Here is an 18,814-nt window from a genome sequence, read left to right as displayed (position 1 = left end):
CAGCAGGACATTTGGGTTTAAGGCCCCCTGAAAACTGAAATCTAACCACTCCTTAACAGCAGTGCCTGTCTTTCCTCATTACATAAGCAGACTTTGTCAAATATGAGACACACAAGAGGAGCTGCCCCAGACCCTCTCCCCACTTTCACACCAAATTCAGCATGTTACCATCACATGGCTCAGGCAGCCGCTCTGCTGATGAGGTTACAAAAAAGCTGGTGAGCAGCTGCAGTCCAGGGCACAACAACATCAGCCTCTTTTTAAGATTAATAAGTTCATTTCTTAAGCAAAAAGGAAGAGCAGGCTATTTAATACACACGTTCTCTGGAGATCAATGTTAATATCTGAGTGTATGTGCAACCCATCAACCAGTAAAACTAATTACAAAAATCAATTTCAGATACTTTTCTGAGCCTTTCATTCCTCAATATACTCCTAATTGATTTTTGTTGGAGACTAGAAAGACTAATGAATATTTTTATTATTTAAAAGGAATGCAAAGGAGGGGTCAATGGTCGGTGCTTAAGTGGCCCACCAATGTTTTCTACACAAAAAAAAAAAAAAAAAAAGAGGAAAAAAATTTAAATTGGCATTTTATTCAGTTTTGCCACCTGCTGAAAAAATGGAAAAGCCTTTGAAAGGGTGACAAAGCACAAGAGAAAAGCTGGCAGAAGACAGTATGGGGCAGAAGAGGAATGTGACAGGATTGTGAAATACACAATGTGAGAAGGTTGTACCTATTTTTAGAAGGGCAGGGATGATCAAGTGTAAAACCAGTACATTTCCATGAATGATGTACAGCTCCTTTCATCCAAAAAGGTCAGCGGTGCCCTTATAGAGAGGTGACTCTGATCATATCTATATTAGAGATGGGGGAAAAGAGGTTAAGAAGCAGACCCAACGTCCAATCAGTCTTTCTACAAACTTCAAAGCTCCGGATTAGTTCCTAAGGGCCTTGCCAAGGCTTGTCTACCACGCCAGCAGCAGTCTTCAGCATGTAGCCATTCAGGACACAAAAAGAAACCAATTTTTGCAGCATTATGTCTTACATACACACAAGCACCTAACACACATCCACAAAGCCCACTTGCCTAGCTGAAGAGAAAAGCAAAGCATGTAGCAACATTGAAAGAAATGGAAATGCTCCATTTTCTACTCAAGGGGCTGCAGTTTAACAAGCGCACATTGCCCTCCATACTGAGCCCTGAAGGAGGAGAGGAACGCCTGGCTTGATCTCATTGGGTCTGTGCAAGACTCCCATTGAGAGTGATAAAGCCTTTGCAATGTGCTCCCGTTCAAACCCCGTTCCTCTTGGAACGAAGCTCCTGCACGGTGGGTGGGGAGCAGGGCTGGGGGACAGATGCTGGTGCCAACCTGAGCACACAGACCCAGCTTCTGCCCCATTAATTGCCGGCACATCCTCCCCTGGGCTGGGCCCTGGGGACAGCAGCAGAGAGGTGGGGACAGGAGACAACCCGGCAGCAACACCAGCAGCAAAACTACCCAATTAAACCTCCAGAATATGTGAGTGTGGAGGGGGGAGGAAAATGAAATAAAAAAGAAGAGAGGAAAAAGGAGAGGACAGGAAAAAGGAGAGGGGAAAGGAAAGGAAAGGAAAGGAAAGGAAAGGAAAGGAAAGGAAAGGAAAGGAAAGGAAAGGAAAGGAAAGGAAAGGAAAGGAAAGGAAAGGAAAGGAAAGGAAAGGAAAGGAAAGGAAAGGAAAGGAAAGGAAAGGAAAGGAAAGGAAAGGAAAGGAAAGGAAAGGGAGTTGCTTGGCAACGGGCGGGCAGAAGCAGCTGTGCAGCAGGTCGGGCTGGTACCCAGGCGGCGGGGCCGGCCCATTAGCGCTCCGCATCTCATGCATTTCGTGCCGGGGTCTCCTAGTAACAGCCTGTGCACGCCGGGCTGTTGCGCTTCCCCTCCTCTCCTCCTGTTTCTCCCGATCACACGAGGCATCGCTGTTTGCCCTAATTACACATTCTCTGCTGCTTCAATCTGCCATTACTTCGGTCCCCAGAGGAGTAGCAAGAAATTTTAAAAAATGTCCTCTAATAAGGGCTTCTAGTTTCAGATTCTGTGGAGCTCTGCAAGCTCAAAGATGCAAAGCAAGGTAGCAGCGGCAGAACGAACAGATGAAAAAGAAAAAAATTCAGCAGCTCACTGGTTCAGATTTTTCCAGCACTCTGTTCTCTTCCCTTTGGTTTTTGTAAGGTATCTTAGAGGGTGGACAATGAGATAGCCTTTAAAGGACATGGTGCATATTTATATAATCTAGAGCAGTGCATCAAAGAAGTGTTCCTTGGAAACCTACAGTTTAAGTCAAGAGTTTCTGAGAAATTCCAGACTATATATAAAGGCAAATAGGCCAGGAAAAATATGGGATGCATGTATCACGGACTGTGTTCAGAAATGACAATAAAAATTAAAAGTAACAGAATCCCCCTTTCCAGACGATAACATTTTAAATGGTTTTGCTCCATATTTTTGCTAATGCATGTGAGGTTTGCTTATTCCAACTATTGCAGTGCTGATGTCTTTCAGCATTTGCCATCTTCTCCCTTCAGTCACTAGAAAATCAGAGAAAAGATGACCAAAAAATGATGCAGACTGGCAGAGACAGCACAGGAATAAAACATGAGGGGAAAGGAACATACATTCCTTCTGATTTCCCATTTTTGTCAACAACAAAAATGGAAAAAGGCCCAGGATCTCAATCATTCAGATACTGAATCTGCTTTGGGGATAGATGCAAAAGGGAAATCATGTGCTTGAGCTTAAAGAGTGCACTGGCAAGTTCTCTCACTAAAGGCTGCCCTGATGCCAAGGCAGAGCTGCCCACATGCTGGCAGGCACGTTTGAAGGAGATCTCCCCCTTCCCGGTGCTTTCTCTGTCCTGGGGCACAGCTGGCAGGCTGCACCCAGCAGCACACGAGCTCCTTGCTGCTCCACACTGAGCAGAGCTCAGTAAAAAAGCCTTGGCAATGCTGCTGGGCAAACCCTGGTGAACCAGGCAGACTAATCTCCAGAGCACAAGGCAGTGAGTAAAGATAATTAACTTTACCAGCTAGGAAGCTTCCCCATTTGGATTTCAGAAAAGGCACAAAGGATTACCTGTCCTTAGCTCTAAGGGGGTTACACGCAAGCAGCTGGAAACCACCCAGATCATTCATGCTGCCAGGTGAGTGTAAGTAACCAAAGGGAACACAAATGTATTCCAACATTCCATTGCTGGGTGACACTGTGTCTACAGGGAGAAAAATCAAAAAACAAGGAGGTTTTCTGTATGAAACATGTTTACTAACACACATTCAAAGCCAAACAAAGCCCAAGAAAAAAATCACCTTTGGGATTCTACAGGTCTCACAAAGAATTAATGATAAAATATCACTCATATGGAAGTCAGTTTACAATGGATCACAGCTTAATCCATTCAAGTTAATTTTTATCCAGATATTCACAGATAGAAGTCTTCTGTTATTTTCAACTACATGGGCCAAGTTTCTAGCTAGACTTGTTACACTGTGCACAGTTCTTTTCTCCCTGCCTCTCCCCAGCACACATGCTCCAATTTCTAAAATAACAAACAACAACCATACTGGAAAAAATCCAAATGTGGAAAATTTCACTCTGAAGAAGGAAAGGCTTTGCAAACTTTACAGGTGACCAACAAGATGTACAAATGGAAGTTTATATTAAGTAAGCTATTAAGACCTCTCTGTGTGTGGTGAGAGTCCAGATGTACAGGAGGAAGGAATAAATCCCCACTAAGCCTCTGAATGTGCACGGCCATACAATTGAGTACACCTTTCTTTCAGAACTCAGCTGGGCATCAGCTTTTATCTTGAGACTCATGTTTGTCATAATTAGCTTAGCTAGCATGCCTGCAAATGTTTTTTCAGCATTTAGTTTTTGCAGCCACAATTTTCAGTTCTGAGTTTTGAAAGTCAGACATCTTCAGGAACAAATCTACCTAACACAACATTTGTGTGCTTATCTGCAAATGGGGACTTCTGGGATTGCAAACTGGCCTGCAGTGTTTTAAAGACTTTGATTCTTATTAAGCCTTCTTATCATGTCTAAAGCTGACCAGTGGAAAGATTTTGGTTCTGCAGTCACTGTCCTGAAACAGGTGGCTTCATCCACTGTGAAAGAAGTTGATCCACACAGAGTTGAGGTATTTATTTACAATTCTGTACAGAAAGGGGTGCTGGGTGGCAAATCCACAAAGGTGAGTGTAGATTTGTTACCTATTGCTTTAGTGAGAATCTGAATCACCACACGTGTAATGAACAATTGACATTGTTGTGGTAAAAGGTGATTAAACACATGTAACAGGCAATGGTATGTTGAGAATTATGTTATTCCTCTTACAGGCCAGTTTGTCCAAGACCCTGCTCAACAGGGGTTAAGATTTTTTGTCAAAATGCATGAATTTTTTGTTTTCCTTTTAACATAGGTTGCCACTTTGCTGTCAAGAGGATTTTGTGTGGAAATGTATCATGGCTGCCCATGTGCTGGAGCACAGCACTGAATGCAGCTTGGATGGAGTCTGGGCACAGCTCACAGTGCAAATCCTGTGGAACACAGCGTCACTCCACTGTTGGGCTCATTGCCTGCCAGCAGGCATAGCAGTGGGACAAGCTTAAAAATCCACCTACCCAGGTCTTTCCCAGCTCCATTTTGGCCTTTACTGCCAGCCAGCCAGGCAGAAAACAAGTTGTGACATCACAGAGCCCCGTGCGACAGCAGCCCATGATGTCACATTGCCAACACATGCAAGCACAGAGAGACTGGGCAGCCCGGAATGTCACAGCCTGACTCTGACCAACATGGCAGGCCGAGGCAGCTCACGTGCCAAGATGTCACCCTTGCAAAAGACCAGGATGAGGCTCATCCTGGTGGTCTTCCTGACCATGGTGCTCCACAGGTTGTCTCTGGCATTTGTTGCCGCCATGTGTACGGCCGAAGAATGGACCAGCAGCCTTGACCCTTGCAATCCCCAAGACTGGGTGAGGTTCAGGATGGACATCATTCCCGAGGGTCCAAAGAAACTGCCTGTTGTCGCCAAGAGCATGACTGCCGAGAAGACCAGGACCACCGGCCTTTGCAATTCCCAGGAATGGGTCAGGGAGAGGCTGGACATTGCTCCTGAGTGACTGAGCGATCACCCATTATCCCAGAGAGTGCAGCCTCTAGCCTGCCCTATCCTTTGGGCCAGTTTTGGAACCACCTTGCCCCTTGACATGACCTGGTTGCTCTGTGGGGCTGCTCAGCATGGCTTGTATTGCCTTTTGCATCTGGAGAAATGTGAAGAAACCTCAGGGACAGGGAAGGTGATGGATGTCCTCATCTTCAGTAGAGACAGACTGCTGGGAAAAGAGCACCTTGAGGAGGTCCAAACTGCTCTACAGGGTGGAGGCAAAAACCAGCCTGCCACAGAGGGCCATGAGGCTTTTCTACCACCTCCACATGAAAAGCTCTTCTAAACCAAGGAATCAAAGACAATTGACAAAACAGCCAAGATAAAACCAGATTATAAGGAAAAAGCAATGCCAACTCTTCAAACCAGGGAAAGAGTAATTTTGGCAGAGGGAGATGATTACCATTGATTCACGGCGTACAGATTCAAGAACTCAAAAGAAGAAGAAGACTGAGCAAAAGGAACAAATAATTTAACCAAAAGATGATTGAATAATAATTAATTAATTAATAATACTAACTATTACTTGTAACCAAGGAATATTAATGTCTTTGTTCCTGTCAAATGTTCTGTGGGACTGGCTAGACCAATTGGCAGTACAGAGGTAAACCCATGTAGGCTGCTGAATTATGGCAAGACATTGCCACAGATTGAGAAGCTGGCTATAAAAGTACACCATGTAGATGCCCACATACCTAAGAGTCGGGCTACTGAAGAACACTGCAACAACAAACAGGTGGATCGAGCTGCCAAGATGAAAGTATCTTAGATGGATCCGGACTGGCAACATAAAGGTGAATTATTTTTGGCTTGGTGGGTCCATGATGGCTCAGGTCATCAGGGAAGAGATGCAACATGATGGGTTTGTGATCAAGGGGTGCACAGATGGTATCTTTCAGGTCATCTCTAACTGTGAAACATGTGCTGAAATCAAGCAGGCCAAGTGTAAAGCCCGTGTGATAAGGGGACAGTGGTTGAAATACAACTATGGGGAGGCCTGGCAGATCAATTACATCACACCCCCACAAACCCACCAAGCCAGGCACTACATGCTGACAATGGTGGACACAACTGGATGGCTGGAGATGTACCCATGCTTCATGCCACTGCTCAGAATACCATCCTGGGCACTGAAAAGTAAGTCCTGTGGTGACATGGAACATAAGTCAGACAATGGAACTTATTTCAAAAATAGCCTCACAGATACCTGGGCCAGAGAGCATGAGACTGAATGAGTGTCTCATATTCCCTATCCCTATCAGGCTGGTCTCCCTACCTGCACTTCCTCTTTGCTATAAGGGGGGCACTCCTTATGCCATTGTGCCCATGGTTTTATTTGGGACCCCACCACCCTTGGCAAAAGCATGGACACCTCTGCTATATTTAGGTCAGCTTCCACGAAGCCTTGTAGTTCATCTGCTCCTGCTTTCAAGTTGCTGATGCTGGTATGTAGGTATGTGGGACTGTGTTCACATGGGGTGTGAAAGGCTCTGGATTAGGAGAGGTCCATCCAGGCTGCTGGCTACTACCTGCCCAGATATGACCCAGACTCAAACACCCACACTGTGCTTAGGAAAAGCCTCTAACCCAGTATCTGCTTCTAAGATGAGAGACAGCTCTCTTGGCTTTTCCTGCCCCAGAGTACTTCAGGTCTCCCAGTCATGCCCACCTCAGCCTAAAACAGCATGTCTGAAAACACATCTCCAATTCAAACCTGGCTTGACCTCAAATACTTTAGAAATGACAGTTTTGGACAAATGGACAAGAAAATCATAGCCTCTTGTTGTTAACTTGCCAATTCTATCCAGTGTGGGACAGAAGCAACACAAAGGGAAATTAGCAGAAGACAAATTGGTGGGTTTTTCTTCGAGTCTCTTTTTGTGATCTCTACCATTTGCCCACTGGCTGGGTGCTTCACAGGGGCTCAGGAGCAGATGGATGGGTATAAAGAAAACACTAAATTACAAACTCAAGGAGGCTCCTCTGTGCCTTACCAAGGCAAACTGCCGTAACACTTGGAGGCACCTGCACTTGCCCTCTTGCAGCTGCTGAACAGACAGAAAACATCAATTTCTAGGTCTACCTTGTGCTAGAAATCTTTTCACACAGCAAACAAACAAACAACCAATACCTATTTACATTTTCAAACCCAAACAATAAGATAGTCCCATGCTATTGATTTGGCAAATGATGGAGCAGAAACACGGGACTGAGAATTCAAGTATTGACCACTAAGCTATGGATGAACACCACTTGTGTTTTAAATGGCAAGGGCAGCTTTTGGCAGGGGTCATCCTCCTGATGCCTGGGTGGTTCTCAAAGATCATTTTCTAAGTCTAGGCTCTTGCTGTAATAATGAAGTGAGGCTCTGACTCTCCACAATGAAATCACAACACTCTCCTCCAAACTGGCCAAATGGCTAAAAGGCTTCAAGACCAGAAAGTTATAAGGAGCTCAGGATCAAGCTGGGTTTATTTTAATCAGCTTTGATATAGACTTGCTATGTTTTTACCCAAAAAACTTTTAAAAAGTCCAACATCACAACAAAAACACATCTTTCCAAACTGGCTAAGCAACCGTACTCCCCAAAAAATGCAGCCCTGAATGAAGGTCTTTCACATACCCTTCCTCCTTCAATTCCCTGCTCTCATTTCCAGCAGTGTATTAATTTGTATTAATCTCCAATGCTGCCACTGGAGCTTCAGGATCCTCCGTGCCCCTCTATGTCCCCTTGGCAGGTTTCAGTCCTGCACACAGAGCTGCAGACTCGCCACAAAGCTTTGGGTCTCTCTACAACAAAACATCTTGGGCTTTGGCTTTTATTTCTCCTATGCCACCAATACTGTTCTTCCAAATGCTTTTCCCTAAGTCATTATTCAGTCTTGCTTCCTGCAGAATTGGTGCTGTGCTTGGCTACTTGCTTTTTCCTTTTCTTCATTTGCTTTCTGTTCAATAACAATACAGCAATGCAGCTTCCCATTCATGTGCTATCACTGACACAGTGTCTTTATTTTCTCTGTTATTCCTTTACTTTGAATCAATCTTCTTTACCTATCATCCAGCCTACTCTCCTCAACTTTAACCCCTCCAATAATTTCCAGATTCCAGATATTTTCTCTTTCATCTCCAACACTTGGGGAAAGTTCTCTATTATTTTATATACCATCTAAAAAACCTTCTGTTGGTTAATGCTCTTTCTAATCTCTCGTGAGTCTCATATTTTTCTTGCAAATGTAGTACTTTGTTTTCCTGCAGGCTGGATTTGTTTGTTTTAGTTACTCTCACCCAGCATTTTGGATCAAAGAACTATATAATTTAAAATAAGATGTCCTGACAATGTGAAACAAACCCTACTTGAAGAAGTGCTATCTTAAGATCACATGTAGACTAGTAACATCTATTTGCATGGGTATTTCCCACTTGTTTAGCCCTTAGAAACCTAAATGTAGATGTGAGGTGCCCAACTTGTTTTTCAAACTTGAGCTTCAGTTGTATCAAATCCTGGTTTTGGATGGAGAAGGAAGGAAAAGGAAAAGGAAAAGGAAAAGGAAAAGGAAAAGGAAAAGGAAAAGGAAAAGGAAAAGGAAAAGGAAAAGGAAAAGGAAAAGGAAAAGGAAAAGGAAAAGGAAAAGGAAAAGGAAAAGGAAAAGGAAAAGGAAAAGGAGGAAACCTTCTGATATTCATAAAATGCAAATCCTAGCAGAACCCCATAAGAGTAATTTTTTTAATCAATGTCCCAATCTTAAGGAATTCCTGGCCAGTTTTTATGTGATGCATCATCCCTGGTCAGAATGTATCCACACCATTTTATACCTTCCCCTACACATTACTGCAAAGAAGGCTGATAGGAATGGTTTTGTCAGGAGATAGAAATCACCAGCAGTCTTTGATCTGGGAGATACAGTCACATCCTATGACTAATATTTCCATAGGTCACAGGCCAGCTCACCCTTAGACTTATTTGCATTCAGACACTCTCCAGCAATATCCTGTTTTCTAATTTAGGAAGTACTGATGATTATACATGGGGTTTGGCTCATTGGAATTCCTTCTCTCTCCACTCTCCATTACATTGACAATTCATCTCCATGCATGTGTGAAGGCAGGATGAAAACTTTCCTATCTCAAAAGAGAGAAAATGCCATTGTTTGCACTGATATCTGCTCCACGAATAACTGTGAGAGAATGTGCTGGGGTTGAATTACCATGCCAGTCCTGGTTGCTCCTTCTTTAGAAGTTTTTACCTCACCTTCACACTGGCAGTGTGGTTTTTCCAAACCTACAGCTTGCCTTTTCCTCCTGTTTACAGGCCCAGCTGCTATTTCTTCCCTGAGGGCTTCTTTGCTGCACTCTGACAGTCCCACCACTGCTCTTAGCTCCTTTACACACCCTTAACTTTAGATGTCCCAGCTTGCTTTGAGTTCAGTCAAATATTTTCATTTCCCTTTCCATACAGACAGTGTTTTTCCCTTTCCCTTCCAGATTAAATTCTCTCCCACACAGATGATTGTTTTTCCCTCTCCAAAGGTCATCCAGAAGGTGGTTTCATAACCAGTTCGACCACTGATGGGCCTTATAGTGCTGTCCTGATTCTCCTGCAGATGAGATGTGGGACAGTAATGTGGAAGATGCACCAAGTGTAATGTGGGGTCTGATGGTCCCTGGGCTTCCCAGCAAAGTCAAACCCCATGAGAAGATTGCTCCCAATCTAGCAAGCTGCTATCAGCCTGCACTGCCTGCAGCCCAGCCTGGCTCATCCCACAGCAGGGAGGAACAGCAGCCAGCGTCTGTCTGGTCAGCCTTACATACGAACGAAAGGAATGCAGCCTCCTTCCGCTGCCTCCCACCCCCCAGCCGCTCCCCAGCCCATGGTTTCTTGTTTTCATGCACTGCAGTAAATCCCTTTGATCCGGCAAGTGGACTTTGCACGTGCAAGCTGAGTGACCAGCCCACATCTGCCTCTGCCTGTGAGCCCCACACTGCGAGCTCTTTGTCTGTCGGGGCACTCACACCCGTTTACAGAGCCCACACTGGCAGACTGCTCTCGCATGACACACTAACAAACCACCAGCCAAAGGAAAATATCTTGCAATCATTTCAGACCCTCTGGTTCAACCACTGACTTAGCCAAGTGGCTACTAGCCATTGGCACTGCTGGGTGCATTTGCAACCCACAGCATACTCAGTTCAGGCATGAAAAAAACAAAGCACCCATGGAGAAAAGGGTTCCTTGTCCCATGCCCTGAAGGCTGCATGAGAAAGGAAACAGCCCTGACATTTATAATTCAGTCCCAAATATCCATAGCTACTCCTCTCTGTCCCATTTTTTTATCAGAGGCAGGAGCTCCCCGTGGGGAACCGGACTGAAGAGGTCAATGTGAACACATTAAATGTCTTGATTGTACCAGCTCTCATTTAAGGCATCCAACAGTCAGTGTATTTTTAGGGAACAGATCATGTAAGCAATATGAAGGGTTCTGAATGACTTTGTGCTCCAGACTCAAATAAGCCGTTAAGGTAAGCCTATCACACTCCTTCCCTCAATTTACTCAGGTTGCTCCCAGGATGTAAATGTTCACAGGTATTTAGACAACCTGCTTTCCACAGACAAAAATGAGAGACAGCTTCCTGCTCCCAGGTTCTGCATCAAAGATGTGTTTTAACAAAAGGCAGCATTAGTTCTCATCACAAAGGGAAACCATGCTTTCTACAAAGCTGTGCACAGCTAGGACATGGGCAAGGACAGGGTGGTTTCACAGCTGTTAGGACAGGAGAGATCATCATTCCAGGTTTGTACTCCCTCTTGTTTTTGCCTTCCTGCTTTCCTAACAACCTATGCTATCTGCTCAGGACATGGTGAATGGAAACAGAAATACTCCCATAATTTGGGGCTGTTTAAAACACTGATGGTTTAACTGACAAAATCAGAGGAGTAGCTGATCCCACCGGTGAGGTGCTGGGATTGGGAGGTCTGGGCTCTGCACCCAGGCAGCTGCAGTCTCATCATCTGATAAAGGTTTTCCCTATCTGCCAGCAAAGGCAGACGTGCCTTTCTCACCACATCAAGCACTGTTGTGGATGGGCAGGCTCAGCACATCATGGCACCACATACAACCCAAGGCTATTCAACAGAAAGATCACAAGGCCAGTGAGAAACCTTTCTTATCACAGATTAATTGTAAAATGTAAGATTTCACATCACAATGTTAGAGGGGAAAGGTTTTGGCCTCAGAAAATTCAACCACGCCTAAGACTGGGTTAAAAAGCATGCAAACTCTTACAAGATTTTGACACCAAAGGGTAAAGGTGCTGAGATCAGCAGTATTTGCAAGCCCTTGTCCATATGCCCATTTGTGTGACAACTCCAGGAAAACCTCACCAGTTCACCCTTTCCAGGCTATTGTGTCATATCCCTGACTAACTTCAGGAAAAGCTATGTAAGACCCATCACTTCCAGCCTGAGGATGAATATGGGGGTCATATCTGAACAGACAAGATCACTGGGTCAACAGCTCTCACACTCTTCATTTGTGCTTTCATGGAGCTCCATCGTCTGCTGGAAGGCCTTGGCTGGGATGTCCCACTGGCCAGCCCCAGCAGGGACAAGCCCTCACAGCAGCATTGGCGCTACAAAGAACCAACATTCTGACCATGTTAATGCTGATTTCAAAATTACTGTACTACTTTCACTGGCTTTCAAATCACTGAATCACAGGTGAGGTCACTCCTGGCAAGGTGGCTATCCCCAGTAAAAGCACTAGAAAGCCCATATAAAAAGATCAATGCCTTTTATGTCTTACTATGATTTATACTTCAGACCATGTAACTTTTACAGTGCTGCCTAGTATGTGATGGATGCAACTCTCTTAACAACCCACATATTTATCTGATTTACTGCGTTGGTCCAATGTGTTATTTTCTGCCTTGTAAGAACAACCTTGCTTCTAGGAATCTGCCTGCATGATAAGATCGTGAACTAAATGCACAGTTATTGTAAGAGACCACACATTTTACAGTAAAATTGAGAAAACTGATTATAGCAATCCCTCTGGAAACAAGAATAATCACATGATAAGACAGTGCTAATGGGAATTTATCATCTCTCATCACGTGTGAAGCTTAGAACAAAGCAGCAATGTGTGTGAACTGCATAGCTATTAATGCCAATGAATACCAGCTGAAAAGCTGCTGGGGACTATGAAGAAATGAGAGGAGGGAACCTGAACAGCCAGCCTAAGCCAATTCGTATGCTTAAACCAGCTTACACAGAGATACATAACATTTGCAAATGATACCCAAAATAACAGCCTCACATCTATCCATACATCCTATTCCCTCTCTACCTACACTACTTCATTCAAACTCTGTGTCACTCTTCTATTTCTTCTCACTATAATTTAGCACTGGAGAAGTCCAAGATCATGAGTATCTGAAGGGTATCTGTCTCTGCATGCCTACACATCTGCATCTACACACGCTGCCTCATGCACAGATTATTCCTAAACCACGTATCTAAGATCTGAAACACATTTCTCTTTCTCCCATACAAAAGGCACTAAAAACTTACCCACGCTATTTTCTATTTGAAGAAAATAACACTTGACTAAACTTTGTATTTTTAAAGTTGTCTTGGGGAAGTGAGCGCCAAAACCCAAAGTGACATGTACATAGTTTTAACATGAATGATACATCAACATCCCTTAGGTATCCTAAAATTACTCTGCATCAAGCCCCATAAGACATATGAAACCTCAACAGGTTAATGGAAGATGGTGAACTCCTCTGTTCTATTGAATAATGAGTACATTTGCTGGCCTACCATATTATCCACTGCCCTGTTTCATAGACAGAAGCTTGGACTTTCAGAAGAGATTTTTTTCCTTTTCTAAATGAGAATAAAAGGAGATGGTTACGGGTAGGTGGCAGGACGACAAGATGAGAGAAGCATCCTACATAAGTACCTGTATGAGTCCTCTGGTGAGCCTTTAAGTGGGAGCTCTTTGTGTAAACTTTCCGGCACCCATTAAATTGACAGCGATGAACCCTCTTCTTGTTTTCTGGGGATGCTTCTGTCCCTGTACCTCCTTGCTCACTGTCACTTTGCCCACTTTTTATTGTCCCCGCAGTCGCTGTTGCTACACCCACTTTCACAGAGCTGAGTGAAGTTTTCTTGGCTACCAGTTTCAACGTCACTGTGCCATCCACTGCTGAGAGAGTCTGTGGGGTTTTTACGAGGTGGCGGCTGAGCTCTGGAGAGGAAGGGGGGGTTAATGAGGTTACTGCATTGAGCTGGGCCTGGTTGACGGCCGTGTAGCCTTCTGTGGAAGAGCTGGTGGACTGTGAGCTGAGGCACGTCTCAGACAGCAGTTTGTCACGGGAGAGGATGATGTCCATGCTGGCGCTTTTGTCACATGTACTTGTCTCCACTGGTAAAAGGAGGGGGTCCAGCCGTCGTATATTGTCCTCTGCATCTGGGGCTGAGGAGGCATGAAGGAAGCAGTCCAAATCCTCACCAAAGGTCTCAGAGATCTTCCGTGGTTCAGTCTGAAGATATCGCTCCAACTCCAGGCATGTCTGCAGAAGGGAAAGGGAGAGGGGAGGGAGAGAAACTGCTGTCAGAGAGAGATTACAGCACAGCTGTCACCGAGGGCAGGAGAACATGGTCCAGAGGCATTCCAGGACAGCACTCATCAACACCAACATCTTCTTGTGAGATGCTCACACACTGGGAGACATGAAGATTTGGCACTTGTTTGAGGCTGCTCAGAGACAGTCTGGGAATACCCACATAAGGTATGCAAAGGTATTATACTAGAAGTGAAGATACAACAACCAGAAAGCATCCACTACATTTTCATTAAAATCTGTACATTGTTCCATAGCTACCAAGGCCTTCCCAATTTTAGGTATAATCTGCCCGACAGTCACTTCCTATGAAACTATCCTAATAAACTCATCATTTGGCCACATACAAACAAAAAGTCACCTCTCCAAATAACTGCTTCCTTTTCCTTCACAAACATTAACTTTCTCTCCAAATTTAACTCAGTGTAGTTGGCTGGGGCCCAATCTTCCTTAAACAGCACAATTCTGAAGCGTGGCATTTTAAGATAGGAGGTAGAAAAGCTTCCAGTGAGACCACAGCTTGTTAAAAGGGCCTGAGAAAAGGAAAGGTGACAGATAAAAAAAGGATCTACTGTCAGTTTTAGAGGGAGTTTTGGCACATCTGGCCAAATGGAGTTTCCTGTGTACAGGACACCAGACTTGCACAAAAACACGAACACCTCCCTTTATTAAAATGTAGGTGAAGTTGCAGTCAAAGAGGCTGCCACATAAAAATGCTCTCCTGCACCTCCACAGCAATGATCATCAGCACAAGAATGGGATGAGCCTCCTACATGAATGTGCCTTATTATGAAGCGCCCTGAGCTTGCCCCAATAAAGCCTTCAGCCACCAAAGCACTGCCCCAGTGTCCTCCACAGCCAACATTATAAACTTTTATTGTTTACAGAAAACCGTTTGCTGTAGTTTCAGGAGCTTTTAATGGAGTTTATTAGCACTGTTTTTCATTTCTTGCAGCTTGAAAGGATAGCTGGTTTAATACCACCATTGTGACTTCACAGGGCTTGGAGAAAGAGACATTCTAACTAATATATGTTAGAAACCTCTAAAAACTACTCCTCAGAGAACACTTCTACTAATATTAAGAAAGGGGTTGTAGTCAAAAATTTTTAATCTATGGGAGCTGATGACTCAACTACATCTCAATCTGGAGAGTCCAGCATCTGATCAAGAAATGAAAGCTTCCTATGACTAAAGGAGAGACAGAGACTTGCTGCCTTCTGAGTACAAAGCTCCTATCAACAGGAATGTAAGGAGGCCTCACAGCTCTCTAGGAACTGCCAGGTAATTTGAGATTATTACTTTCAAAGCTCCCAGGAAGCCACACTGTTGGTTGCAGATACAATGTGGTGGGATGACTTTCAAGTTCACAACAAAATCTACCATACTGTTGCTTCTTTTTAAAATAATAGTTGATTATAGATCTGAGCTGTAGAGATAGATAAAAAGCAACAGAACAGCATATATGCAGGTGAGACATGCTATACTTCAGCATGTATGTTATATTCAGAGGTATGAGGCTGTCTGTACACAGGCTGGGGGGGTGGGACACTTATCAACTGTACTTGCCTTAAGCAACCTTTCAATTTTCTTTATAAAGTGCATTTCTGGGACGGAGAAACAGCTTATCTGGGAATCTGGTCTCTCCCCAGATAAATCCTAATGGGTTTTGGGAGAAGCTTTCCAACATGCCACATAGTCTTTCAGTAATAACCCCCACCACCAGGAGAGACAATGCTTTTGAGTTCTCCATATCATGTAATTTGGGCTTTCTGGTCTTCATCCAATGGGACACTTAGCCTTCATCCAATGGGGCAGAAACAGGTTTAGGGGCCCAGTAAATAAAAGGCTTCCAAAGGAAAGAGCAAGCATAATGACAAATTAAGGGTGGAAAGGGGGAGGGCAGCAGCAGGGAGGAGTGACAGGACTCAAGGCCATTAAATCTGATGACAATGACATGAAATTTCTATTGCTGTGGGATCAGAAAGCTGCATGCCAGCTCCAGGCTGCCCATGGAGGGGAGGCAAGCAGGAGGTGCTGCTCCTTTAAGGCATCACTACCCCATGACAGCAATAGTGGGCCTGACAGTTTTTCCAGCTTCACCATTAATTTTCCATAAAGAGCAGTTTCTCGATGAGCCCTTTTCAGGCAAAGCCTGATGCTTCACAAACCTGTAATTATTCCTGGCTCCCCCCTCCCGCAGCCACTGCACCTGTGCCATTTCAAGACACCAGCTGGTCATGTCTTGCCTTCTGCCTCTGAAATCCAAAACCAGTGGATCAAGCCCATCTCCCCATAGAAGGGGGGAGAAAAACAACTCAAAGAAACAATGTAATGCAGTCCCTCCCACCCACCCCCCTCAGCCTCTCCACCAAGTCAATAGCAGGGAAGAGCCTAGCAACGCTGAGCCAGAAAAGGCCTGCACCTAATCTGCATGGCAGACAAAGCCTGGCGAGGGGCTACGGCCACAGCCCTTTCCTTACCTCCTGCCAGGGCCCTACCTGCTGCTGCACTTTTTTTTGGTGGCAGAAACAAAGCATCTTTCCCCATATGCACTTCCTGGCTTATGCCAAGTACCTTATGCGACCTTCTCTCCTTGTGGTCCAAATCTCCCAGGGAGTGGTGAGGAAGGGTTTAGAAACCAGCCTGCTTTCTTCACTCCTTGCCCTGGCATGACAATTTTTAGGCCAAATAAGCCCACCACCTTGTCTTGAGCTCTGACCTGGAGAAACCAGTCAGGCTGAGACCACCAAGGTCCCCGCTTCTCCTCACCACTTGTGCAAGAGACAGAGCCTTGTGTAACAGATGGAGAACATCACACCTGACATGAAGTCCCACTACCCTTTAGTTTCTACATTGCAGGCAACATGTGGGTATTAAACTTTCTTATCCAGTGCCTGTATGATACACGGCAATAAAGACTTTAAAAAACTGCAAAGGGAAGAAGATGGTTCCCTTCAGGAACAAAAGAAGATCCACAGGACTGCTGTTGGCTGTCAAGCCAGCTCCAGTGGCTAAAGATAAAAAAGTGTGACCCATTATTTCAACCCATCTATCCTGATTAATGAGGGTCATTCTCCTTGTACCTTGCTCCTCAGTTTAACCAGTTAAAAGAAATGATGATTCACAGCTGAAAAATAATAGGATGTGATTTTTTGAGAACCCACCCATACTTGAAGTAAGCCAGATAGAAAAGGACAACAGTCTGGCATGTGGACAATCTTGTCAAGGCCTCAGTCTGATTTGTCAGACTAACTGTAAAACGCAATTGCAAAAAGTCTCACTTGCCCAGCAGAGGAACATTCCCATCACCTGCAAGAAATACTGTGTGTTCCCTCCCAGTAACTCAAAACATCTCTCTGTTCCCCATATTACACGGTCATCTAAGTCCTCCGAGGCACATGTAGTGGCAGAATACATCTAAACTGCACACCATGACACTTCCATGTGCAGTACCAGATCCTTCAGACAGTACAAGACTGTACAAGCCACTGTAGAGCTGTCCTATGCCTGGTAAGGACCTACTTCTTTCTTTCACAGTTTGCAGTGGCACTGGTCCAGGAAAATTCAGTTTTCAGTAAGTCTGTCAATTGAGAAAGGTATGACCTCTAATCTAGTTGGATTCTTGCCTCTAAAGCTCATTTACTAAAAGTAAAGATTATTTATGAAACACATTGAGTATGCTCACCACTATGAAACAAAACACAAGAGAAATCCAGCGTGTGCCTCTGACAGCAGAGATGTGACACGTGTGTACTATTTTCAGCGAGCTTAGTACTAACCTAACTCTACAGCCAGCAGAAATCAACATAGTTTAGCCACTAACTGCAACAAGACAAACCCCAGACTCTGCAATCCCTCTCAGACTTGCAGATACTTGATTTGGTTCAGAGTCTATATTTTAAGGCGTCCATCAGCTACCCAGGTTAAAGTTGATCCAGAACATTCAAAGTCCAGACATGAAGGAGCTGGACTCAGCACTCATTTGATATCTCTCTCTCCCAGAGAACAACCAGGAGGAAGGTTCTAGCTGGGACCACCACCGATGTGCCAAACCTCAAGGCACTGTATCTCCCCTTTAGAGAATGACAGGCGAAAGACATGCCCAAAAGCCAGGAGCCTTTGCAGGGACACAAGTTTGGCATCTAGGTTTGGGTCCACACAGCTCTGGAAAACCTAATTCTACCTGATGAACCAAAATATAATCCTAGTTCTCAGGGTATAAATCTAAACTTGCTTCAATGAAATACAAAGAACTAGTCTTTGTTGACAGCCATGTTATGTACTGGAATTTCACCCATACATACAGACTTTTGAAAAATAACAGGTTGCTTGAGAAGCACCTGCCCATGTTGTGAAGTCCTTAAAGCACTTAAACTTCTGGGCATTTTGCACAGGTAAAGACAGGACAATATGGCAACAGAAAAGTTCTGCCAAGGGTAAAAACAAAAAGCCCAAACACTTATAATAATCTGAGGACAGAACATCAGGGAAGGCACTTCATCAATATGTTCATTGGCTTCCTATGTTTTATTGATGCTGAAGTATTTTATAGTATCTTGATTCTGAATTTTTCTAGCAGATCATCAGAAGTTCTTATCTGGAAGTGCTAGTTACTTCTAAGTGCCATTTTACTGCAGATATAATTGGACATCAAGCACTGAACTTGGAAGTTATCCAAAACCTAATTAGGAAGTTGGATACTTAGATCAGGCTGTGACAGAAAATGAAAATGTCGAATGTGGCTGACAAGCAGGTCTGATCTACTAGGTCTGTTTACAATACTTGAAAGGATTCTTTTTGTAATTTACACAAGCAAAGCAGAATTGCACATGCAATGGAGAAGGTCAAATTTCAACTTCCATCATGACCCCACCGCTTTCCACTGGCATGTAAAAAAGGGGCCTCATCTCTAAAAAACTGTGAAAATCTCAAGACTGCATTGGAGGAGAAACTGTCTTCTACAGAAGACAACCCAAAACAGTAACAGT

General features: G+C 44.2%; 1 protein-coding gene across 3 annotated transcripts in view; it reads right to left on the bottom strand.

Annotated features, from left to right (window-relative positions):
• KLF7 (KLF transcription factor 7) overlaps positions 1 to 18,814 on the bottom strand; it is a 65,756-nt gene that overhangs the window by 21,729 nt on the left and 25,213 nt on the right. Inside the window, exons 2-3 of one of the 3 annotated variants that reach the window (XM_088167867.1) lie at positions 13,162 to 13,774; positions 3,142 to 5,369 (exon numbers count right to left, since the gene is read on the bottom strand). In XM_088167867.1, coding sequence (XP_088023993.1) covers positions 5,353 to 5,369; positions 13,162 to 13,774 — 630 coding nt within the window. In that variant the 3' untranslated portion in view covers positions 3,142 to 5,352. Of the gene's footprint in view, positions 1 to 3,141; positions 5,370 to 13,161; positions 13,775 to 18,814 lie in introns of those variants that run through there. The other 2 variants (XM_088167868.1, XM_088167866.1) reach the window with 2 other exon arrangements.

Source organism: Sturnus vulgaris, chromosome 7 (genome assembly GCF_052056855.1).
Source record: "Sturnus vulgaris isolate bStuVul1 chromosome 7, bStuVul1.hap1, whole genome shotgun sequence".
NCBI classification, from domain to species: domain Eukaryota; kingdom Metazoa; phylum Chordata; class Aves; order Passeriformes; family Sturnidae; genus Sturnus; species Sturnus vulgaris.
This window is presented reverse-complemented; position numbering and strand designations above follow the sequence as displayed.